The 24,878-nt window shown below is 47.9% G+C and overlaps 1 protein-coding gene across 1 annotated transcript in view; it reads right to left on the reverse strand.

Moving 5' to 3' along the window:
- The window catches only part of fras1 (Fraser extracellular matrix complex subunit 1), a gene marked incomplete at its 5' end in the record, with an annotated part of 148,441 nt that overhangs the window by 20,740 nt on the left and 102,823 nt on the right, over positions 1 to 24,878 (reverse strand). Inside the window, 6 exon segments of the mRNA XM_084323142.1 lie at positions 4,705 to 4,937; positions 5,669 to 5,944; positions 7,700 to 7,887; positions 10,133 to 10,333; positions 18,459 to 18,615; positions 19,905 to 20,110. Of these exon segments, the coding sequence (XP_084179268.1) occupies positions 4,705 to 4,937; positions 5,669 to 5,944; positions 7,700 to 7,887; positions 10,133 to 10,333; positions 18,459 to 18,615; positions 19,905 to 20,110 (1,261 nt within the window).

Here is a 24,878-nt window from a genome sequence, read left to right on the forward strand (position 1 = left end):
GCCGCTAAACATTTCACCCCACTGACAGCCAATTGAAAAATTCACAGGGCAACATAGCAAAATTTAGCCAATCAGCGTCTTAAAATATGATGCATGAAGGGCGCTTTCTCTAGCACCACAAGCAGAGTCACTGGTGCATAGATATAATATATCTATGCACTGATGTGTTAGCAGGTGCATGGACTGATGATGACATCAATGATTGTCACAGCGACTCAAGACGAGACAGGATTTCAGTTGTTTTGTCATCGTCGGAAATTGATAATAATCACAAGAGACATTCAGACAGTGTTGGATCTTACAACATTTATGGAAAATTCAAGCCTGGACCACAAAGCTTCTCAAAGGGTTAGCGTGACACGCAACGGCTCTTCCAACTCGTAGTGATGTTCTACCACAGCAAACAAGTGCGTCTCTATAACAATATACTGTTCTGTAGTTACTGAAACTGATTGCATATGGCACCGCCCCACCTAGAATACTTTTCACCAGCTGCCACTGGTGTCAGTGTAGCGTGTCAGTCTAGCTGTAGTGTAGCGTGTCAGTGTAGCGTGTCAGTGTAGCGTGTCAGTGTAGCGTGTCAGTGTAGCGTGTCAGTGTAGCTGTAGTGTAGTGTGTCAGTGTAGCTGTAGTGTAGTGTGTCAGTGTAGCGTGTCAGTCTAGCTGTAGTGTAGCGTGTCAGTGTAGCTGTAGTGTAGCGTGTCAGTGTAGCTGTAGTGTAGTGTGTCAGTGTAGTGTGTCAGTCTAGCTGTAGTGTAGCGTGTCAGTGTAGTGTGTCAGTCTAGCTGTAGTGTAGCGTGTCAGTGTAGCGTGTCAGTGTAGCGTGTCAGTGTAGCGTGTCAGTGTAGTGTGTCAGTGTAGCGTGTCAGTCTAGCTGTAGTGTAGCGTGTCAGTCTAGCTGTAGTGTAGCTGTAGTGTAGCGTGTCAGTGTAGTGTGTCAGTCTAGCTGTAGTGTAGCGTGTCAGTGTAGCTGTAGTGTAGTGTGTCAGTGTAGCGTGTCAGTGTAGCTGTAGTGTAGTGTGTCAGTGTAGCTGTAGTGTAGTGTGTCAGTGTAGCGTGTCAGTCTAGCTGTAGTGTAGCGTGTCAGTGTAGCTGTAGTGTAGTGTGTCAGTGTAGTGTGTCAGTGTAGTGTGTCAGTCTAGCTGTAGTGTAGCGTGTCAGTGTAGTGTGTCAGTCTAGCTGTAGTGTAGCGTGTCAGTGTAGCTGTAGTGTAGTGTGTCAGTCTAGCTGTAGTGTAGTGTGTCAGTGTAGCTGTAGTGTAGTGTGTCAGTGTAGTGTGTCAGTGTAGTGTGTCAGTCTAGCTGTAGTGTAGCGTGTCAGTGTAGTGTGTCAGTCTAGCTGTAGTGTAGTGTGTCAGTGTAGCTGTAGTGTAGTGTGTCAGTGTAGTGTGTCAGTCTAGCTGTAGTGTAGTGTCTCAGTCTAGCTGTAGTGTAGTGTGTCAGTGTAGTGTGTCAGTGTAGCTGTAGTGTAGTGTGTCAGTCTAGCTGTAGTGTAGCGTGTCAGTCTAGCTGTAGTGTAGCGTGTCAGTGTAGCTGTAGTGTAGTGTGTCAGTGTAGCTGTAGTGTAGTGTGTCAGTGTAGCTGTAGTGTAGTGTGTCAGTGTAGCTGTAGTGTAGTGTGTCAGTCTAGCTGTAGTGTAGCGTGTCAGTCTAGCTGTAGTGTAGCGTGTCAGTCTAGCTGTAGTGTAGCGTGTCAGTGTAGCTGTAGTGTAGTGTGTCAGTGTAGCTGTAGTGTAGCGTGTCAGTCTAGCTGTAGTGTAGCGTGTCAGTGTAGCTGTAGTGTAGTGTGTCAGTCTAGCTGTAGTGTAGTGTGTCAGTGTAGCTGTAGTGTAGTGTGTCAGTGTAGCTGTAGTGTAGCTGTAGTGTAGTGTGTCAGTGTAGCTGTAGTGTAGTGTGTCAGTGTAGCTGTAGTGTAGCGTGTCAGTCTAGCTGTAGTGTAGTGTGTCAGTGTAGCTGTAGTGTAGTGTGTCAGTGTAGCTGTAGTGTAGCGTGTCAGTCTAGCTGTAGTGTAGTGTGTCAGTCTAGCTGTAGTGTAGTGTGTCAGTGTAGTGTGTCAGTGTAGCTGTAGTGTAGCGTGTCAGTCTAGCTGTAGTGTAGTGTGTCAGTGTAGCTGTAGTGTAGCGTGTCAGTGTAGCGTGTCAGTGTAGTGTGTCAGTCTAGCTGTAGTGTAGTGTGTCAGTCTAGCTGTAGTGTAGCGTGTCAGTGTAGCGTGTCAGTGTAGCGTGTCAGTGTAGCGTGTCAGTGTAGCGTGTCAGTCTAGCTGTAGTGTAGTGTGTCAGTCTAGCTGTAGTGTAGTGTGTCAGTGTAGTGTGTCAGTCTAGCTGTAGTGTAGTGTGTCAGTCTAGCTGTAGTGTAGCGTGTCAGTGTAGCGTGTCAGTCTAGCTGTAGTGTAGTGTGTCAGTGTAGCGTGTCAGTGTAGTGTGTCAGTCTAGCTGTAGTGTAGTGTGTCAGTGTAGTGTGTCAGTCTAGCTGTAGTGTAGTGTGTCAGTGTAGCTGTAGTGTAGCATGTCAGTGTAGCTGTAGTGTAGCGTGTCAGTGTAGCTGTAGTGTAGCGTGTCAGTGTAGCTGTAGTGTAGTGTGTCAGTGTAGCTGTAGTGTAGTGTGTCAGTGTAGCGTGTCAGTCTAGCTGTAGTGTAGTGTGTCAGTCTAGCTGTAGTGTAGTGTGTCAGTCTAGCTGTAGTGTAGTGTGTCAGTGTAGCTGTAGTGTAGTGTGTCAGTCTAGCTGTAGTGTAGTGTGTCAGTGTAGCTGTAGTGTAGCGTGTCAGTGTAGCGTGTCAGTGTAGCGTGTCAGTGTAGCATGTCAGTGTAGCGTGTCAGTGTAGCTGTAGTGTAGTGTGTCAGTGTAGCTGTAGTGTAGCGTGTCAGTGTAGCTGTAGTGTAGTGTGTCAGTGTAGCGTGTCAGTGTAGCGTGTCAGTCTAGCTGTAGTGTAGCGTGTCAGTGTAGCTGTAGTGTAGTGTGTCAGTGTAGCATGTCAGTGTAGTGTGTCAGTCTAGCTGTAGTGTAGTGTGTCAGTGTAGCATGTAGTGTAGTGTGTCAGTCTAGCTGTAGTGTAGTGTGTCAGTGTAGCATGTCAGTCTAGCTGTAGTGTAGCGTGTCAGTGTAGCTGTAGTGTAGTGTGTCAGTCTAGCTGTAGTGTAGCGTGTCAGTCTAGCTGTAGTGTAGTGTGTCAGTCTAGCTGTAGTGTAGCGTGTCAGTCTAGCTGTAGTGTAGTGTGTCAGTCTAGCTGTAGTGTAGTGTGTCAGTCTAGCTGTAGTGTAGTGTGTCAGTGTAGCTGTAGTGTAGTGTGTCAGTGTAGCTGTAGTGTAGTGTGTCAGTGTAGCTGTAGTGTAGCGTGTCAGTGTAGCTGTAGTGTAGTGTGTCAGTGTAGCGTGTCAGTCTAGCTGTAGTGTAGTGTGTCAGTGTAGCTGTAGTGTAGTGTGTCAGTGTAGCGTGTCAGTCTAGCTGTAGTGTAGTGTGTCAGTGTAGCTGTAGTGTAGTGTGTCAGTGTAGCGTGTCAGTGTAGCGTGTCAGTCTAGCTGTAGTGTAGCGTGTCAGTGTAGCTGTAGTGTAGTGTGTCAGTGTAGCATGTCAGTGTAGTGTGTCAGTCTCGCTGTAGTGTAGTGTGTCAGTGTAGCATGTAGTGTAGTGTGTCAGTCTAGCTGTAGTGTAGTGTGTCAGTGTAGCTGTAGTGTAGTGTGTCAGTGTAGCTGTAGTGTAGTGTGTCAGTCTAGCTGTAGTGTAGCATGTCAGTCTAGCTGTAGTGTAGCGTGTCAGTGTAGCTGTAGTGTAGTGTGTCAGTCTAGCTGTAGTGTAGCGTGTCAGTCTAGCTGTAGTGTAGTGTGTCAGTCTAGCTGTAGTGTAGCGTGTCAGTCTAGCTGTAGTGTAGTGTGTCAGTCTAGCTGTAGTGTAGTGTGTCAGTCTAGCTGTAGTGTAGTGTGTCAGTCTAGCTGTAGTGTAGTGTGTCAGTGTAGTGTGTCAGTGTAGCTGTAGTGTAGTGTGTCAGTCTAGCTGTAGTGTAGTGTGTCAGTGTAGCTGTAGTGTAGTGTGTCAGTGTAGCTGTAGTGTAGTGTGTCAGTGTAGCGTGTCAGTCTAGCTGTAGTGTAGTGTGTCAGTGTAGCTGTAGTGTAGTGTGTCAGTGTAGCGTGTCAGTGTAGCTGTAGTGTAGTGTGTCAGTGTGGCTGTAGTGTAGTGTGTCAGTGTAGCTGTAGTGTAGCATGTCAGTCTAACTGTAGCATGTCAGTGTAGCGTGTCAGTCTAGCTGTAGTGTAGTGTGTCAGTGTAGCTGTAGTGTAGCATGTCAGTCTAACTGTAGCATGTCAGTGTAGCGTGTCAGTCTAGCTGTAGCGTGTCAGTCTAGCTGTAGCGTGTCAGTGTAGCATGTCAGTCTAGCTGTAGCGTGTCAGTCTAACTGTAGCATGTCAGTGTAGTGTGTCAGTCTAGCTGTAGTGTAGCGTGTCAGTCTAGCTGTAGTGTAGTGTGTCAGTCTAGCTGTAGTGTAGTGTGTCAGTGTAGCTGTAGTGTAGCGTGTCAGTGTAGCTGTAGTGTAGCGTGTCAGTCTAGCTGTAGTGTAGTGTGTCAGTCTAGCTGTAGTGTAGTGTGTCAGTGTAGCGTGTCAGTCTAACTGTAGCATGTCAGTGTAGCGTGTCAGTCTAGCTGTAGCGTGTCAGTGTAGCGTGTCAGTCTAGCTGTAGCATGTCAGTGTAGCTGCCCCCCCCCCCCTCCTCACCTGTTGGGGTGTTCCTTGTGTTTGACGTCCAGGTACTTGAGCGTGGCGATGAAGGACTGCGCCTGGAAGCCCCTGGCGGTTCCCGTGGTAACGGGGGTGTGGCAGATGGAGCCGTCGGTGCCGATGGTGGCGATGTTGCTCCGCAGGGGTGTGCCCAGGTGGCCGGCCTTATCCCGGGCCTGGGCCACGCAGCGCACGTGGAAGCGCCGGCTGAAGTAGATGCTGTCCAGGACCTTCAGACAGAGAGACCAAGGAGCTTTAGGGGTCACCGAGGGGTCAAAGGTCAGGGGTAGCTGGTTCACGGCCTCTCTGTCTGTCTGTCTGTCTGTCTGTCTGTCTGTCTGTCTGTCTGTCTGTCTGTCTGTCTGTCTGTCTGTCTGTCTGTCTGTCTGTCTGTCTGTCTGTCTGTCTGTCTGTCTGTCTGTCTGTCTGTCTGTCTACCTACCTACCTACCTACCTACCTACCTACCTACCTAGCAGGGTGTCTCCACTATGTTCTACTACCATCACCACCCCACCCTACCATCAGACTTTACAACGCATCACTGTGCCTCACCGCATCACTGAGCACAGGGTGACAGTTACCATCTTCCTGGACTTTTACTTTTAAAACAACATTGTTCAATATTACACTGACTGTACACTTACTATTTTTACTGTATATTTTATATTAGAATGTATATACCTAACATAGGAAATGTAAATCCCTGACCGTATTTTATTATTATAATTGTATTCTTTATTCTTAGGCTTATTTTTTTTTTAATTCTTATTCATGACTAATTGTTTTGTCTACCTAAATGTTTTGTGAGCGATTTGTAGTGCCAAATTTCCCTCGGGATGATTAAAGTATTTCTATTCTATTCTATCTATTTTATTCTACCCAGTGTATTGTTATATTACTGACATCTCCAGCCTACCGTCCCCACTCTCCCACCCCGCAGGCCCCGCCCCACCGTCTCACCATGTGGTTGACGCCGGTGTAGGGCGTGGTGTCTGTGACCGTCTCGAAGGGGGAGCGCGCGCCGTTGGCGTCGGTGGGAGCCGCCACCTCCCAGGAGAAGTGCAGCTGCGTCTGGTTGATGCCGGCCTCCTCGCAGCGCTCCCTCATCACGGGGTACTGGGGGTAGTGGGGGTCGCACGGGGTCACGCACACCAGCGGGTAGCCGGGGGACGGGGTCTTCTTGCTGCCCTCCTTGGTCACCTCCTGGACGTGGTCGTAGTCGGAGAGGGAGACCACCTGGAGCGAAGACGTGAGATCAGAGTCACATGTGTTGTCGTCACGCAGCACAAGTACAGGACAACAAAAAGAGGTCTGGCATCCAACCAGAGTGCCGATGTAACAGTAAACTGCAACAGTAATATACAATGTACAGGTGATTAAACTGGGTATAAAATATATAAATGAGTGCTACTGAGTAATAGTGCTAATCAGATGTATGTACAGAGTTGGAGTATTAATATGTACAGTGATACAGGTATATAAAGACACTATGGTAGTAAGTCATACTGGCCTTTTTTTCCTGAAAAAGCAGCTGTGTATAATTCAAATGTGCAAAAGTATAAAGAAAGAAAGAAATCTGTCCAATGACGTGGTCTGGTTTCCAGTGGTTGTCTGTGGTTTTCAGTGGTTGTCTGTGATAACACTGTGGTTTCCAGTGGTGAGGATAATAATAATAATAACTTTATTTGTATAGCACTTTTCATACAGAAGTTGCAGTTCAAAGTGCTTCACAACAGTAAAAAATACAGGCATAAGCGAGCATAAAAAATTTAATACAAAGAGATAGAGAGGTAGCAAGGTAAGGCAAATCACAGTCTTTACAATCTTCAGTAATACAAATAATAAAATAGAATAGATTAGATAGAGTAAAAAAGTGCGGTTTGATTCAGTTTAAAATAGGCTAAAAATAATAAAATAGAACGGACAGTAAAAAAGTGTGATAAGATTGTTCAATAAAAAATATATAACAACAGAGCAGTGTATCGCTCTTAGTACTTTGAATTTCTTTACAAAGTTCTAACATACAACAGAGCATCGCTCTAACATACAACAGAGCAGTGCATCGCTCTTACATACAACAGAGCATCGCTCTTACATACTCGCAGGATGTATTAAGGAGCTGAATATCATGTGCTCTGTGATAATACTGTGGTTTTCAGTGGTTTTCAGTGGTTGTCTGTGATAATACTGTGGTTTCCAGTGGTGAGGATGTATTAAGGTTAGGGTTATAGGGCGGCTAAGTGGCGCAGTGGGCAAGGCGCTCGCCACTAACGCAGGAGATGCTGGGTTCGAGCCCAGCTCTCGGCGTTGCTTCCGGCTTGGCTGGTCGTTCATACTAATACAATTGGCAGTATTAGGGGGTGGGAAAGCCGGTGGGTGGGGATCGGATGTTGTGGACAGCGACTCCTACAGGTCGGTTGGTGCGCCTGTACAGCAGAATCAGGAAGCAACGGGGGCAGCGTGAGCCTCCCACGCGTTACTCCTCGCCGCTGAGAGATCGCGTTGTACAGGTGAAAAGATGCGACAGCTGCCTCCTTGTGTACCGGAGGGGACACGTGATGCAAGGCTTGGTCCACATTGCAGCCGACCAGTGGGAGGCATGGTCTAACAACGTTCGAGACAGGGCAGGGGAGAATTGGATAATACGAAATTGGGATGGGAGAAAAATAGAAAAATGGGGAGAATAAGTAGATAAAAAAGGTTAGGGTTGGGGAGCTCCAGTAGCTCACCGCGTACCTCGAGCGCTATTTCGGCGCCGGGGACAACCGTGCTCGTCACGGATCTGGGGTAGCGAGTTCGACTCCCGGACAAGCCGTACTTTCTCAGAGTGTCTTTCCCCCCCATCTATACCCCCATTCAACCTGTTTCTGTCGGTCATACTTGACCAGGAAAAAAGCGATAAACGCGAAAAGAACCAGCTGACTGGTCAAAGTTAAAAAGAAAAAAAAAAAAAAGGTTAGGGTTATTAGGGTTATAACACCATCTCCTTACGATAGGTGGTGAGGGGAGGATGAGGCTCCCTGCGGCCTCCTGGTCCAGAATGGTCACGGTTGCCGTGGCGATGTCCCCGAGCACCGCCTCCACTGGATCGTCAGGGCCGAGGACCAATGTCAAGGACTCATGCCACTCCCTGTCCTCATTGGACAGAATTTCCACTTTGAACAGGATGTGGTCCATTCCTACAGAAAAGGGGAAACGATTGTAGTCATGTTTAGTTTATTTGACCTTCATAATAATACCAGCATTAGGTATGGAACCTATTTGGCTGAATAGGTGTGAACCTATCAAAGACCCTATGACATTTCCCTGTTTCTGAAATTACTCTTTTGTCCCACTTTTGTTTACATTCACATTTTAATTGACATTCACAGTATGACTTACTACCATAGTGTCTTTATACCTGTATCACTGTGCATAATAATACTACAACTCTGTACATACATCTGATTAGCACTATTACTCAGTAGCACTAATTCATATATTTTATATACAATATAATCACCTGTACATTGTATATTACTGTTGCACTTTACTGTTACATTTGCACTCTGGTTAGATGCCAAACTTATTTTTGTTGTACTGTACTTGTGCTGTATGATGACAATACATTTGAATCCAATCTAATCTAATTTAATCTAATCCAATCCAATCTAATGTAATCTAATCTAGTGTAATCTAATCCAATGTAATCTAATCCAATGTAATCTAATCTAATGTAATCCAATCAAATCTAATGTAATCTAATTTAGTGTAATCTAATCCAATGTAATCTATTCTAATCTAATCTGATCTAATGTAATCTAATCTAATCTGATCCAATGTAATCTAATCTAATCTAATCTGATATAATGTAATCTAATGTAATCTGATCTAATGTAATCTAATCTAATCACTGTTGGAAGGGTTTTCTCTTGTTTTAGCCCAACGCAGTGATTTAGATGCTAAAGAAGATAGATATTTTCAACAGGAAGTGACACAGTACAAGTTTAATGATCTTTCTGGATGAACCACATGACTTCCTGACCTCTCTCACGTGACTTCCTGACCTCTCTCACGTGACCTCCTGACCTCTCTCACACAACCTCCTGACCCCTCTCTCATGTGACCTCCTGACCCCTCTCACATGACCTCCTGACCCCTCTCACATGACCTCCTGACCCCTCTCACATCATAGATATATATAGAACACTAGATAGCTTGCCCGCGCTGCCGGCCAATGGAGAGCGACGTCACTGAACCGCCGCCATCTTGCTCCAGTTAGCCTTGAGTGAGAGTGAGTGAGCTGCACAGACAAAAATACTCATAACTCGCTGAAATATTGACGGATTTACAAACGGTTTGGTTTATTACAAGCATTATTAACGTGGCTATGATTCAAGCGGTTTGTAAAAAAAAAAACATCTTTAAAAGATTTTCTTTTTATAAGTATGCAGTATCATAACTACATCTTTGATGTTTATAGCAAACCAACCCGTTTGTAAATCCGTCTATTTCAGCGAGTTATGAGTATTTTTGTCTGTGCAGCTCACTCACTCTCACTCAAGGCTAACTGGAGCAAGATGGCGGCGGTTCAGTGACGCTGGTGACTCCGCCTTAAGCTATCTAGTGTTCTATAGATATCTATGTCTCACATGACCTCCTGACCTCTCTCACACAACCTCCTGACCCCTCTCTCACATGACCTCCTGACCCCTCTCTCACATGACCTCCTGACCCCTCCTCTCACATGACCTCCTGACCCCTCTCACATGACCTCCTGACCCCTCCTCTCACATGACCTCCTGACCCCTCTCACATGACCTCCTGACCCCTCCTCTCACGTGACCTCCTGACCCCTCTCTCACATGACCTCCTGACCCCTCTCTCACATGACCTCCTGACCCCTCCTCTCACATGACCTCCTGACCCCTCCTCTCACATGACCTCCTGACCCCTCCTCTCACGTGACCTCCTGACCCCTCCTCTCACATGACCTCCTGACCCCTCCTCTCACATGACCTCCTGACCCCTCCTCTCACATGACCTCCTGACCCCTCCTCTCACATGACCTCCTGACCCCTCGACCCCTCCTCTCACATGACCGCCTTACACCTCTCACATGACCTCCTGACCCCTCCTCTCACATGACCTCCTGACCCCTCCTCTCACATGACCTCCTGACCCCTCTCTCACATGACCTCCTGACCCCTCTCTCACATGACCTCCTGACCCCTCGACCCCTCCTCTCACATGACCGCCTTACACCTCTCACATGACCTCCTGACCCCTCTCTCACATGACCTCCTGACCCCTCTCTCATGTGACCTGCTCTGACCCCTCCTCTCACATGACCGCCTTACACCTCTCACATGACCTCCTGACCCCTCTCTCACATGACCTCCTGACCCCTCTCTCATGTGACCTGCTCTGACCCCTCTCACTGACCGGGGGTGAACTTGAGCACACGGCTCTTGGGGTTGTAGTCCACTCCGGACTGGGCGGATCCGTCCCGGGTGCTGCAGCGGATCTTGGAGGTCCGGTCCAGGTCTCCGTGACGCAGCACCTTGACGCTGAGCACCTCCACGCCGTCCGGCCCGGGGGGCTCTCGCACCTGGTACGAGGCCTGCTGGAACTCTATGGTGGGGGCTGGGGAGACGAGACAGGAGGTGGTTAAATGGTGCATTTATCAAATCAAATCTAATTTATTTGTAAGGCCCGACAACACACGTTAATGTCCCCATGGGCCGGACACGTCTTCTTTAAACAAGTCAAGATGAAACATCACAATAAATCAAGAACAAAACAAGAACACCATAAAGTCCAAACATTTAAAAATAAATGCAAAATAAATGCAACACTCCCAGACGTACCCCACGTGAAGGTAAGGAAAAACTCACTAAAACCTAGCAATAGGAAAAAATGCACCACAGGCAATGTGGAGGAGAGAAACCTTAGAAGGGCCGTTCAAGGGGGGATCCTAATCTCCCTTCTTAGATGTCGGTGATAGTAGTGTTGCAGTAAAACAGGCAAAACAGTTGGTAAGCATGCACTCATATGTATATGTATTTATATATCTCTTTTATCCAAAGCGCTATACAATTAGTTGTTCCTCACATTTTACCCATTCACTCACACATTCACACACCGACGGCGGAGGTAACCCATGTGAGGTGCCTTGCTCAAGGACACTTCGACACGCTGCCCGGGAGGAGAGGGAATCGAACCGGGAACCGCAAAAATGGTCTGACAAAAATAATAAATAATAACTTGTTCAAATGTGTCCTTGAAACAAGTAAAATTATCTGCCAGTGCAGTAAGCAAATTTGGCTTGGCAAGATTTCTTGAAATAAGTAAAAATGTCTAGGGTTCTTTCTCCTCTCTCTTTCCTGTTCAGGGTGTGTTTAAAAGGTGCTGGGAAATATTACAATTCGATTTGGTGGAAGAAACACAACAATCATGTTCCACAGATTCAAGAAAGTTGTATAATTCATACCAAAGATACATAATATGTCCCATTTAACCCTTTCACTACCACACTCGTCGTGCAGTTTCAGGGATTTCTCCAAACTCATAGCCAAGCTCAGGGACCTGGGCTTGAACTATGACCTCTGCCAGTGGGTCTTGGACTTCCTGACGGGCAGACCCCAGGTGGTAAGAGCAGGCAACTGCACCTCCTCATACATCACGCTCAACATAGGGGCCCCCCAGGGCTGTGTTCTGAGCCCCCTCCTCTACTCCCTGTACACACATGACTGCGTGGCACAGCGGAACAACAACACAATCATCAAATTTGCTGATGACACAGTAGTGGTGGGCCTGATCTCTGCCAACGACGAGAGGGCCTACCTGGAAGAGGTAGAAAATCTGTCACAGTGGTGTCAGGAGAACTGCCTCTCCTTGAACGTCAACAAAAGAGATGATTGTGGACTTCAGGAGGTCGGGGGTCAAGGACTACAGCCCCCTCAGCATCGACGGGGCACCGGTTGAGAGAGTGAACAGTTTCAAGTACCTCGGAGCCCACATATCCGAGGACTTGACATGGACCACACACATTGACAGTGTTGTGAAGAAGGCACGACAACGCCTCTACTTCCTCAGGCGCCTAAGGAAGTTCCAAGTCAGTCAGAAGATCCTTAGGAACTTCTACTCATGTACAATAGAGAGCATCCTGACTGGCAACACCACCTCCTGGTTTGGGAATAGCACTGCACAAGACTGTAGCAGACTACAAAGAGTGACACGTTCAGCCGAACGCACAATTGGAGGGGGGCTTCCCACCCTCCAGAACATTTACATCAAGCGGTGCAGGGGGAAGGCTAAGAGAATTATTAAGGACTCGAGCCACCCGAACAACTGCCTCTTTGAACTGCTGCGGTCAGGCAAGCGATACCGGAGTCTTAAGGCGAGCACAGAAAGACTCAGAAGAAGCTTCTATCCCCAGGCCATCAGGCTGCTAAACAAACAATAAACACTATGCAACAACCATCAAATGCACACAGCACACACACCCACACGCACACACTCACTTAAACAAACAACACACTGCAGCACCCACTCTCCACACTTTAGATCACACAAACACACTTTATATTTATTGATAAAGGATTTGCACTACAACTCGTACACCGACTGTAAATTTTACCTAAATTGCACCTCATCCCATTTCTGCCTTGCACTATATAGTATTGTATATTAGTACACTGCATAGTATTGTATATTATATGGTAACTCAGTTACGTCTATTCTGCATCGAACATTGTACATATGTCTATACTGAACACTGTGACCTCATTTTTTTTTACTTCTAATTTACATGTTATACTATGTTATTTTATTTCATACTTATCTTGTCTTGCACAGTCTCTGGAGCGTAACAGTAAGAAGCATTTTGTATAAAAGTATTCTGTACTTCTGTATGACAACTATTAAAGAAACTTGAAACACTACAGAAGGTTAACCTTTCACTACCACACTACAGATGGTTCTATATCATACTAGCTTCCGCTCAGCGTCAGCTGCACTAACCTCACTTCGTGCATATGCACTGAATAAAAACTCACAATGTACCTTTACATACCAACATTCGTCTGGCCACACCCCTATCCGCTACCTTCATAAGCAGGTGTGTGGCCCCACACTTGCCTCCTCTTCACTTTCACCACAAGAAAGTGCCTGTATACCAATCACTTGACAAGGGTATTAAGCTGAAGAAAGTTGAGTTACGTGTTTAAATTTTTTCTTGCTTTTTTCTTTCTCTCATACTTTTACAAAGAAAAAAGCTAAGTCATAATGTTTACCTCGGAGGGTCACGCTAGCAACGTTACCCTTCACCAGCGGTTCTTCATTTTCTCCTCTGCCGTACGTCTTGGAGCGGGGTTGACGCCACTGTCGTGGACGGCATCCGCGCCCGGTAGGCGTCCGGTAGGTAGTTTGCCTCTCCAAGGAGCTGGTGCACCAGCGCCGTCTCCTGTGAGATGGCCTGGTTCCTGCTCTGGTTCCTTTGCCGCTGGAGAGTCGTCCGCTGTTGGGCGGCCGGCTCCTCTGGTGGCGGAGGATTTGAGACGCAAACTTTTTGCGTCTGCTCGCTCCCGTCATAAGATGGTGGCTTGTAGACGCGAACGGCCTGGTTTTGGGGAGTTGCTGGAGCCGGATGAGGATGCGTCTGCTTCTCCGTGGCCGATGGAAACTGATGACTACATGGTAGAGGCGGACGGGTTCTTGTTTGACGCCCCGGTGGAGACATGTCCGCCTCCCGTCCAGGTTACATTGGCGGGGGGTGATAGGTCTCCTTGGGGTCCCTCGTACGCTGATGTTGGGTTAGAACCTCCGACTCAGCAACGGGATGCCCTGCTATCAGCCACATCGGAATGTGGCTCTGCAACCAGTAGTCTGCCGCATGTGAGGGACGCGAGCTCGGTGGGGGAAAGTATGCAGGGTGAACTGTGTGCTTTGTTCCCCGAGCTCATGGCGGCGGCGGCAGTCGCAAACGGTGTGCCGCTGCCGCAGCCACTGCCTGTTCCTGTCCCTGATGATCTCATAGGTCATCTATGGCAACGTCGTCCTGTGAGAGAGACGGGCGTTGTCTGCCCATTTTTCCCCTCGATGGAGGCCTACGTCCGTCAGGGACAGGTGGTCTCCCACATCACGGGCCTCACCCCCGCCTCGTGCGAGTCACGAGGGTGGTGGGTTTGGTAGAAGGTATGAAGGAGGGGGTGCCTCGGCTTGATAGGCCGATGGCAGCTCTCTTTTGTCCTGAGGTGGTGTGGGAGCCTTTACGGAAGCCGGTTCCCCACGGGAAATCGGCGAGGCGGTTGGCTTAATGGAGTGACCAGTCATTCATCTCCGCGACTCAATCTCTGGCTGCCACGTCTAACATTGCGCAGCTGCCGAGATTCATGTCCGGGATAATGACGGGCGGTGCGGAGCTGACCGAAGTGCAACGTGATCAGCTCGCCCAGGCGGCAGGAGCCATCTTGCATCTGATCCAGCTGCAGGCCGTCGCCGCTGGGAAAGTACGCGCCCTGGCCATTCTAGCCCAGCGCCACCTTTGGCTGGAGCAGGCGCGTGTACCGGAGAGGAAGAGGACTCCACTTCTGACGGCACCCCTCTCCGATGCTGGGCTCTTCGGGTCGGCGTTGCAGCTGATGACCTCAACCTGCAGGGAAATGCAGGAGGAGCGTTCCGTGCTCCAGCCTCATTTCCCCCCGCCCGATGTCGCCGGTGGAGTCAGACGGAAGGCTCGTCGTCGAGGTTCCGCCGCCGTAGCCGCCGCTGCTACCACCGCCACTGCTGGCCCTTCAGCGAAGAAGGCCAGGAGGAGAGAGGGCGCCTCGGCCACTGCAGCCGGCCCATCCACGCTCGGAGGTGACGGTAGGGATCGTCGTGACCAGCCTCCAGTCCTTTACCGTCCCTCCGGGGCTCCCCGGGGTGGCAAGTCCCGAGCGGCTCGTGGCAGGCGTCGCTAGTGACTTTTTCCCTCTGTTGGTCCCCCATGTTCCCTTCCCGGCCCACCATATGATTTTGTTAAATAAAAGGTCCCTCCTGGGAGGGAATATTTTTGTTACAAACTGTGTGTTTATTCACTACATATGATGGGGATACGATGTGTGAACCTTTCGCTAGTGTGGGTTTAATAGGAGGGCTAGACTTATAGTCTTGTTGGTCGCTACATTTTCATGTTATAGAGCTTAAGCAAGGCCTGCAGCTTACACTCGGTTGAAAAAGGGTTTTTCTGCCTCGACCTGAAGATTAGGTCTTCACATAAAGGTAGAGGTTAGTTGTGTACTCTGTCACAGTACGGGGAGGCTTATGGAATTGTCAATCAGCAGTCAAGAAAGCTGACTTCATTACTGCCTACGCCCATAGTCTAAATCTGCAGCTCCTGGCTCTAACTGAGACCTGGATAACCCCCAATAACTCATCAACACCTGCAGCATTATCTACAAACTATAACTTCACTCACACACCTCGACCCTCTAGATGGGGTGGAGGCACTGGCCTCATGACATCTCCTTCATGGGCTACAAACCTAACGCAACTCCCAGAACTGTCACTCTCCTCCCTCGAATATCATGCAGTATCTGTCTCTAATCCTTTCAATCTCACCATTGTTACACTCTATCGCCCTCCAGGTCCCCTCGATCACTTCACAGATGAGCTGGACATGCTTCTAAGCTCCTTACCGGAAGATGGTACCCCTCTCCTTCTATTGGGCGACTTCAACCTGCCTGACTCATCTCAGTCGGTCCCAGTGGTCTCCCTCCTACAACAATTTGACCTGACTCCCACTGCCATGCCTCCCACCCACAAAGCAGGCAACTCCTTGGATCTCATATTTTCCCGTAACTCCCGTAACTCCCGTCATTAACACCACGGTAACTCCCCTACATGTATCTGACCATTCCTTCATATCCTTCTCACTAACTCTCATGCTTAACCGAAAGGTCTTCACCCCAACTCAAACCGTCTCACTCAGACGCAACCTGCCCTCCCTATCCCCCTCCACCCTCTCCTCTGACATAATATCCGCTCTACCTTTGAGTGACACCTTCTCTGCTCTCCCCACAGAGATGGCAACCTCCACCCTCCTCTCAGCCCTTACAACCTCCTTCGACAAGCTCTGTCCCCACCCAGTCCATGGCTGACGGATGCAGTGAGAGAACAAAGACAGGTCCTGAGAGCGGCTGAGAGGAAGTATAGAAAGTCACGCCTCACTGCTGACATCGACACATATCACAACCTCTTGTTAACATTCTCCAAAACCATTACCAATGCCAAAGCTTCTTTCTTTCACCATAGGATCGAGGCCTCTGCCAAGAATCTTCGCAAACTGCATGCTACCATGTCCTCCCTCCTACTCCCCCCCCACCCCCTCCTCCCTCATCTTTTTCTGCCGAAGACTTTGCGATCTTCTTTGAGGAAAAAGTGGAGAACATCCGCAGCTCCTTCTCCCAACCCCCACCCATTCCAAACGCTGAATCGAGAACCTCATCCTTTACTCTGTCATCTTTCTCTCCCATTACCGAGACCCTGACACTGGTAATGTCAAACCGTCCGACTACATGCCAGCTGGACCAGCTACCCTCCCCACTCCTCCAGACCATAGCACCGGACATCCTCCCATTCCTAACTGCAACCATCAACTCCTCACTTAACTCGGGGGTGGTCCCCACCTCCCTAAAACAAGCCAGAGTCACGCCCCTCATAAAAAAACCAACCCTGAACTCCACCGTCATAGCCAACTATCTTCCTGTCTCTCTTCTCTCCTTCCTTTCTAAAACACTTGAACGTGCTGTATCCAACCAACTTACTGCTTATCTCTTACTCGTACTCTCTTGGAGTGGGGATGTCGGCGTGATTAGGGCACGGGACTGGTTCTGGTCACGCTGGTCCAGGTCAGTTAACCCGTTGTCCGCCGGGGACGCAGATCTGCTGTTCTGGTACCCTGAGGGACTTGTGCTTTTTTCAGGGGGAAAAATGCCGGGTCGGCCCGGGTGTCACAGGGTTGGGCGTTATGGAGACCCTTTGTTGGGTACATGTTGTACCCTGCGCTATCATGAAGGGGCTGGTTCTCCATTCTTTTCGCCCCTCTCTTACGCATGGTGAAGAGGGGGCTGTTGGGGTGGTCTTATGGACCTCCTCTGGCATCCCTGTGTGCTTCCCGGTGTGTTTCGTCGACCCGTAGGCCTGGGATAACCCCGTTTTGAAAACTGAAACACTTGTACTGCGGTATAGTCAGTGTATACCCGCAGGTGTGTTTTGGAGTTCTTTCTTGAGGGGTTATAGGAACAACCACCGCATGTGGTACTAAGAGGGTGGTTGATTCCCTGGTGTGTTGGAGCGGAGTCAACTCCCGGGTTACCCGGTTGAGTGTGCCCCTGCACGTTCATGACATCTGCCAATCGTGTCAGCCTTCTCTGCCTCTGTCCCTCTGGGTCGGGGTTTTTTGGTGGAGGCTTTGTCATGGTGCGCAACAATGCCAGCATACGCCCCTTCCGCCGGGGTGCTGTTTTCAGTTGACCCCTTTGGCGCCTGTCTCGTCCGCAGTGCTCCAGGATCGGGTCAAATGCCTGCTGCCTGGATTGAGGGATCGGCCTCTTCTGGAGGTCGTCTCCCCGGTGCGCTGCCTGCTCCCGCTGTAGTGTAGCCTCTTGAGTGCTTCGGGTTACAGCCATGCTGACTGCCTGAGTGTGCCAGGGTCAGTGTGCCAGGCGGCGTGCTAGTGGGGGGAAGGGCCCGCTCTTGGATGGGCCCTGTCCGAATACGCTGGCGATGTGGGGGGCGGTGTCACTAGTGACCGCCTGGTGAGGTCTTGATGCTGTGGCGTCGTTGACCTCTCCGGGCCCCCTTTTTCCGGGGGATCCAGTCCCTTCAGTGGGTCTGGGTCTTCCTTCGCACTCTGCTGCTACGGCCTTGCCACGGGGTTGAGTTTGCTCTTGACCCCGTGATTTTGGGGGGGGGGGTCGAGGTTTGTTCCTTCCGTTCGTTCCCTGGTGGCATGCGGGTTGTGTGTGTGCGTAGTCGTGGGGTCAAGCCACGGTCTGCTCACCCTCTGCGTTGAGTTGCTCGAGTTCCTCTTCGCACGGTCGGATCCGTCTCCCTCCCGTCCTCCAATAGGGAGGGTATCCTCCATTAGGGAGGGTCGGGGGCTCGGTCCTCCCCGGTTTTGATGGTTGTGGGGGGCCTCAGTGGGGTACATTTGTCGAGCTTCAAGCTCCCGCTCAGCTCCCGTAGTGCAGATGACGCTGAGCGGAAGCTAGTATGATATAGAACGATAGGTTATGAATATAACCGTAGTTCTCTGAATACTAGTGACGCTCAGCGTCTGGACGCCACTGCGGCCTTTGATCTTGCCTTGTGGTGAAAGATTGGGAAGGAGGCGAGTGTGGGGCCACACACCTGCTTATGAAGGTAGCGGATAGGGGTGTGGCCAGACGAATGTTGGTATGTAAAGGTACATTGTGAGTTTTTATTCAGTGCATATGCACGAAGTGAGGTTAGTGCAGATGACGCTGAGCGTCACTAGTATTCATAGATCGTTCATAGATCGTTAACCTTTCACTACCACACTACAGATGGTTAACCTTTCACTACCACACTACAGAAGGTTAAGGTTAGGGTTAACCCTAGGTTAGGTTAGGGTTAGGGTCCTAACTAACCTTCTGTAGTGTGGTTGTGAAAGGGTTAACCCTTTGGTAGTGTGGTAGTGAAAGGGTTCAAATAAACCTATTCGTGTCTGATCACGGAGGGTTAAAGCCGGGCTCCTCCTCACCATCTTCGTCGTTGGTGATGGTGACGGTGACGACGTCGCTTGCCCCCACCATGGCGCCGCTCCAGTGGTCGCCCAGCGGCGTCCCAAGATGCACCTGGAGCTCCTCGTCGGGCTCGAACACGGAGTCGTCGTGGACGTGGAGCGTGCAGTTCTTCACCTGCGACACACACCGGGATGTTAACACAACTGGTCCAGGTTTATTAAGGAGAGTAGCTTTCTGCAAGCCAGGGGGACCCTGAGGAGTTCACTAGAACAACTAGAACAACAAGATGAACAACTAGAACAACAAGAACAACAAGAACAACAAGAACAACAAGAACAACTAGAACAACTAGTTCAGCCGCAGAGCGATACAGAGAGTTGTTAAGACAGCTCAGAAAATCTGCGGCTGTGAGCTCCCCTGCATACAAGACATCTACAACAGTTGGTGCATCAGCAAGGCCTGGAAGATCATAAAAGACCCCAGCCACCCCAACAACAGCTTTTTTTAACTGCTGCCTTCCGGGAGGCGTTACCGCAGCCTCAGAGCCAGGTCCAGCAGACTCAAGGACTCATACTTTCATCAAGCCATCAGACTCATGAACACTATTTAGTCATTCAGATTTTATTGAATATATTTATGTTTTAAGTACTTTACGTTGATTTTATTCTACTGTTGCACTTTTTATATTAACCACTTTCAGCACTGTCACCTTTTTCATACATCATTATTATGCTGTTTTTTATTGTGTATTGTATTGTTCTATTGTGTATTTTATAGGGCTGTCAAAATTAATGCTTTAACTTTGGAGATTAATTTAAATAATTTAAAGCATTAAAATAAATTAATCTAGATTAATCTATGGAGTGAAAAATCGTCCATGTTCTGAACTTTCAGCAGTATATTTGCTTGTTGTTTTTTTTGCGAGAGAAACTGTATTCAAAGAAAGCTATTAAAATAGTCTTTGAATCTAAAATATACTTTCTTTGTGTTGATTTTACATTAATTGCATGATTTTACTCAAGTAAATATCTGTTACAAGCTTCGGTCTTAAGTAGAAAAATACAATTTTTAATCTAGATTCATTACAGAAAATTGTGAGATTAATTAGTTAATTTTTTTGTATCTATTGACAGCACTAGTATTTTATTGACATGCTGTAGGTCGAGGGGGCAAGGCCCAAGAATCTTGCTCTTTTTTGTATGGGAAATATGACAAAGATGCAACAATAAAGCTACCTGAATCTGAATCTGAACTAGAACAACTAGAACAACAAGAACATCTAGAATAACTAGAACAACTAGAACAACTACAATAACTAGACAAAGTGCAATACAAATGAGGCTGGTAGAGCTGAAAAACAACCGTAATTTTTTATTTTTTTTTAAATGACAACTTAAAACATTTGATCATTTGATTGAAACATTTATGATTAAATGTATATTATGATGACTATATTGATTTACCTTCTCGCCCTTCTGGAAGGTGACGCGCGAGGCGTCTGTGTTCGCCCTCTCCTCGAAGTCGTCCATCACCATGGCGGACATGGTGCGCGTGAAGCAGCGGACCGAGGACTTGACGGTCAGGTCTCCGGACCGGAGGACGGGGAGGTGGAGGACGCCGTCCCTCTCCTTCACCGTGTAGGCGCTCTTCTCAAACTGCATGCTGGGAACTGAGGGTGAGGAGGAGGAAGGTGACTTCACAAGGCCACTGAGGTTCATCCTCCGCCAGGGGCGGACTGGGACACAAATTCAGCCCGGGACATTCAGACGCACCAGCCCACGCACCGGCCCCCAAACCGGCCCACGCACCGGCCCCGAAACCGGCCCACGCACCGGCCCCGAAAACCGGCCCACACAACGGCCGTTATGAAACACTCGTCCAGTATTAAACAACCCAAGACTGTGGCTAAGGAGTCAACATCAGGGAGACCAATCTACACCCCGCCCCTAACGGAACGTAGACCAAATGCGTCCACATTTTTATAGGATTCTAGCACATTTTCATAACAATAGCGAATATTACCGTTTTCATTGAGGTTTCTTACAAATTAACGATGCTTTATGTTGTCCTTTATATGCCATATAATACCATATGTCCCCCTTTAGACAACATATGTAACGCTACCAGCGCACTTTTGTTATTTTGTTAAGATAATTAGTTTACCATTCGCGGCCGCTATACCGAGGTCGCAGTAATAGTTTACCGCTGTTCAGATCACGGCGAAGAATAGACACATCCCAGTGACCTGTGACCTGTGCTAAGGATCTTGGGAAATGTATTCATGTAGTTTTCAACATTTTCACCTTTTAATTTTAAACCAATGCTGCCATCTACTGACAACAGAAGGTGTTGTCTATCGTCACTTCCGTATACAGCGTCGCCCGAAACCCATTCTAGAGATTCCCACTTTTTACTGGGAATGGGGAGTGGCCGTATTTGGTCCCAGACAATAAGAGTGGCTGCGATTGGTCACTGTGACGTTAGATGTGCACTCGTGCACAGTGCGCGCGCGCACACACACACACACACACACACACACACACACACACACACACACACACACACACACACACACACACACAGACACACACACACACACACACACACACACACACACACACACACACACACATATATACCGTCACTTCCTGTCATTGGCATACGTTTTCTTTTTTTTTACTAACATCTTAGTGCCTCATTAGCCTAGGGATTAAGGATACATGAAGTATTAACTACACCATAATAATATTGAGGTTTTGATCCATAGAAAGGTCTGTGCTACACAATTTCAGTTAGATTCTATTTATTGTCCTTTAATTTTGCACTCAGTCATGACATTAGTTGCTTGCCGTTTAATCAACATCGAAAGACCCCCCACTTCCTCCCAGACACCCATTCCAAGAGCCTGTTCGCTGTCTCTCTCTCTCTTCTCTCTCTCTCTCTCTCTCTCTCTCTCTCTCTCTCTCTCTCTCTCTCTCTCTCTCTCTCTCTCTCTCTCTCTCTCTCTCTCTCTCTCTCTCTCTGTGTCTCTCTCTCTCTGTGTGTCTTTCTGTCTCTGTCTCTGTGTCTGTCTGTCTGTCTGTCTGTCTGTCTGTCTGTCACTCTCTCTGTCTCTCCCCCAATTAAACTGTCCTACTCTACATCACCAGCATGTTTCGCAGCAAGTCACTTGTTCCTTCCTCTACTAAACAGGTCTGTAATTTTCTCCTCAGTGTCAGGAATAGAACCAACAACCTTAAAGGGATAGTTGTGATTTTTGGAACCCTAGCCCTAAAAAAAACCCTGTCTGTACGAGCTGTACTGAAGCTCACTGATCTACTCCACGGTCACACTAAGCTTGTACAGACAGGAGCTCCATTGACTTTGCATTGGTTTGTAGCTAACTATCTGGAGCTAGTATGATGAACAGCATGGATTGTAGCTAACTATCTGGAGCTAGTATGAGGAACAGCATGGATTGTAGTTAACTATCTGGAGCTAGTATGAGGAACAGCATGGATTGTAGCTAACTATCTGGAGCTAGTATGAGGAACAGCATGGATTGTAGCTAACTATCTGGAGCTAGTATGAAGAACAGCATGGATTGTAGTAGGGCTGTCCCCGACTAAGGATTTGGATGGTCGACTATGATTGGAAAAAAATGTGCCGTTAGTCGACTATTGGTAAAAAAAATTAAAATATATAATAATATTATTATTTAATTTAAAAAAAAATGTATCATTCCATTTGGGCTGTGGGGGTGCTTAATGTCTGAAGGAGTCGACTGAAGGCTTCTTGTCCTCTGCGAAAGCATGCAATTGGTCCACTGATGGATACATCTTGATATTTGTCTAGTCTAGTGTGTTCATTAGATGGTGAAATCCTCTTTCAGTGCCTCTGTGCCTGTTTTCTTAGGCAGTTAGCCTCTGGTATGCGTGCCATTAGCGTTAGCCACGCTTCTAGGCCTCTTTTCTTTTGGAAAGAATGATAAATTGTTTTATTTGATTTTTAATATTAGATTTTTTTTAATTTTTTTTTACTATTCGACTATGGCTCCTTTCGACCGATTAGTCGACTAATCGACTAATAGGGGTCAGCCCTAGATTGTAGCTAACTATCTCGAAGAACAGCATGGATTGTAGTTAACTATACAGAACTAGTATGAAGAACAGCATGGATTGTAGCTAACTATCCAGAGCTAGTATGAAGAACAGCATGGATTGTAGCTAACTATCAGGAGCTAGTATGAGGAACAGGGGAACATGTTTATGTTCCCCGGGTCCTATGTTCACCGGGTCTGATGTTCCCCGGTAGCGATAGATAGTCAGACCACCAGCCCTGTTTCCAAACCTTAACCAACTTCGAAAGAGGGCCTAAGCTTAACCAGTTCGAAACAACGCGGACATTAATAATTAATAAAATAATAAAAATTTATAAAATGTTCAATCAATCAATCGGGGAACATCGGACCCGGGGAACATAGAACCCGGGGAACATGGGGATGACCCCAGGAACAGCATGGATTGTAGCTAACTATCTAGAGCTAGTATGAGGAACAGCATGGATTGTAGCTAACTATCCAGAGCTAGTATGAAGAACAGCATGGATTGTAGCTAACTATCCAGAGCTAGTATGAGGAACAGCATGGATTGTAGCTAACTATCCAGAGCTAGTATGAAGAACAGCATGGATTGTAGCTAACTATCTGGAGCTAGTATGAGGAACAGTATGGATTGTAGCTAACTATCTGGAGCTAGTATGAGGAACAGTATGGATTGTAGCTAACTATCCAGAGCTAGTCTGATGAACAGGGGATCATCCCTATGTTCCCCGGGTCCTATGTTCCCCGGGTTCTATGTTCCCCGCTTTGATTGATTAATAGATTGAAAATTTTATAAATATTTATTATTTTATTAATTATTAATGTCCGGCTTGTTTCGAACGGTTAAGCTTAGGACCTCGTTCAAACTGGTTAGAGTTTGGAATCAGGGCTGGTGGTCTAAAATTTTCAATCTATCAATCAATCAAAGCGGGGAACATAGAACCCGGGGAACATAGGACCCGGGGAACATAGACATGCTCCCATGAACAGCATGGATTGTAGCTAACTATCTGGAGCTAGTATGAGGAACAGCATGGATTGTAGCTAACTATCAGGAGCTAGTATGAGGAACAGCATGGATTGTAGCTAACTATCAGGAGCTAGTATGAGGAACAGCATGGATTGTAGCTAACTATCTGGAGCTAGTATGAGGAACAGTATGGATTGTAGCTAACTATCTGGAGCTAGTATGAGGAACAGCATGGATTGTAGCTAACTATCTGGAGCTAGTATGAGGAACAGCATGGATTGTAGCTAACTATCTGGAGCTAGGATGAGGAACAGCATGGATTGTAGCTAACTATCTGGAGCTAGTATGAGGAACAGCATGGATTGTAGCTAACTATCCAGAGCTAGTATGAGGAACAGCATGGATTGTAGCTAACTATCCAGAGCTAGTATGAGGAACAGTATGGATTGTAGCTAACTATCCAGAGCTAGTATGAGGAACAGCATGGATTGTAGCTAACTATCAGGAGCTAGTATGAGGAACAGCATGGATTGTAGCTAACTATCAGGAGCTAGTATGAGGAACAGCATGGATTGTAGCTAACTATCTGGAGCTAGTATGAGGAACAGCATGGATTGTAGCTAACTATCTGGAGCTAGTATGAGGAACAGCATGGAGTGTAGCTAACTATCTGGAGCTAGTATGAGGAACAGCATGGATTGTAGCTAACTATCAGGAGCTAGTATGAGTGTAACGGAGGTACCGCAGTATATCCACAGTCACGGGTACAAGTAGTGACGTGGCTGTGGATGGTAAGCGGTACTGCAAGTAAACTCACTCCCCAGAGGCATCCAGACCCGGAAGCAAGAAGTGAATTCACTTCTTGCTTAGTGGTCTGTGATGCCGCCCGCGATGCGGGCGTCCGGGGTTCAACTCCCACTCAGGGCGATCCCTTAACAGGGGTCGAATCGACTTAACACAACGCAGACAAGATCACACCGGCTACATGTGGTGCCGTGACCCGGATGCCCTGGGTGGAGTGAGTTTAGAGGGGTGAGTGTAACGGAGGTACCGCAGTATATCCACAGTCACGGGTACAAGTAGTGACGTGGCTGTGGATGGTAAGCGGTACTGCAAGTAAACTCACTCCCCAGAGGCATCCAGACCCGGAAGCAAGAAGTGAATTCACTTCTTGCTTAGTGGTCTGTGATGCCGCCCGCGACGCAGGCGTCCGGGGTTCAACTCCCACTCAGGGCGATCCCTTAACAGGGGTCGAATCGATTAAAAACACAACGCAGACAAGATCACACCGGCTACATGTGGTGCCGTTAGACCCGGATGCCCTGGGTGGAGTGAGTTTAGGGGGGTGAGTGTAACGGAGGTACCGCAGTATATCCACAGTCACGG

Source organism: Notolepis coatsorum (assembly GCF_963971535.1).
Source record: "Notolepis coatsorum genome assembly, chromosome: 10".
NCBI lineage: Eukaryota > Metazoa > Chordata > Actinopteri > Aulopiformes > Paralepididae > Notolepis > Notolepis coatsorum.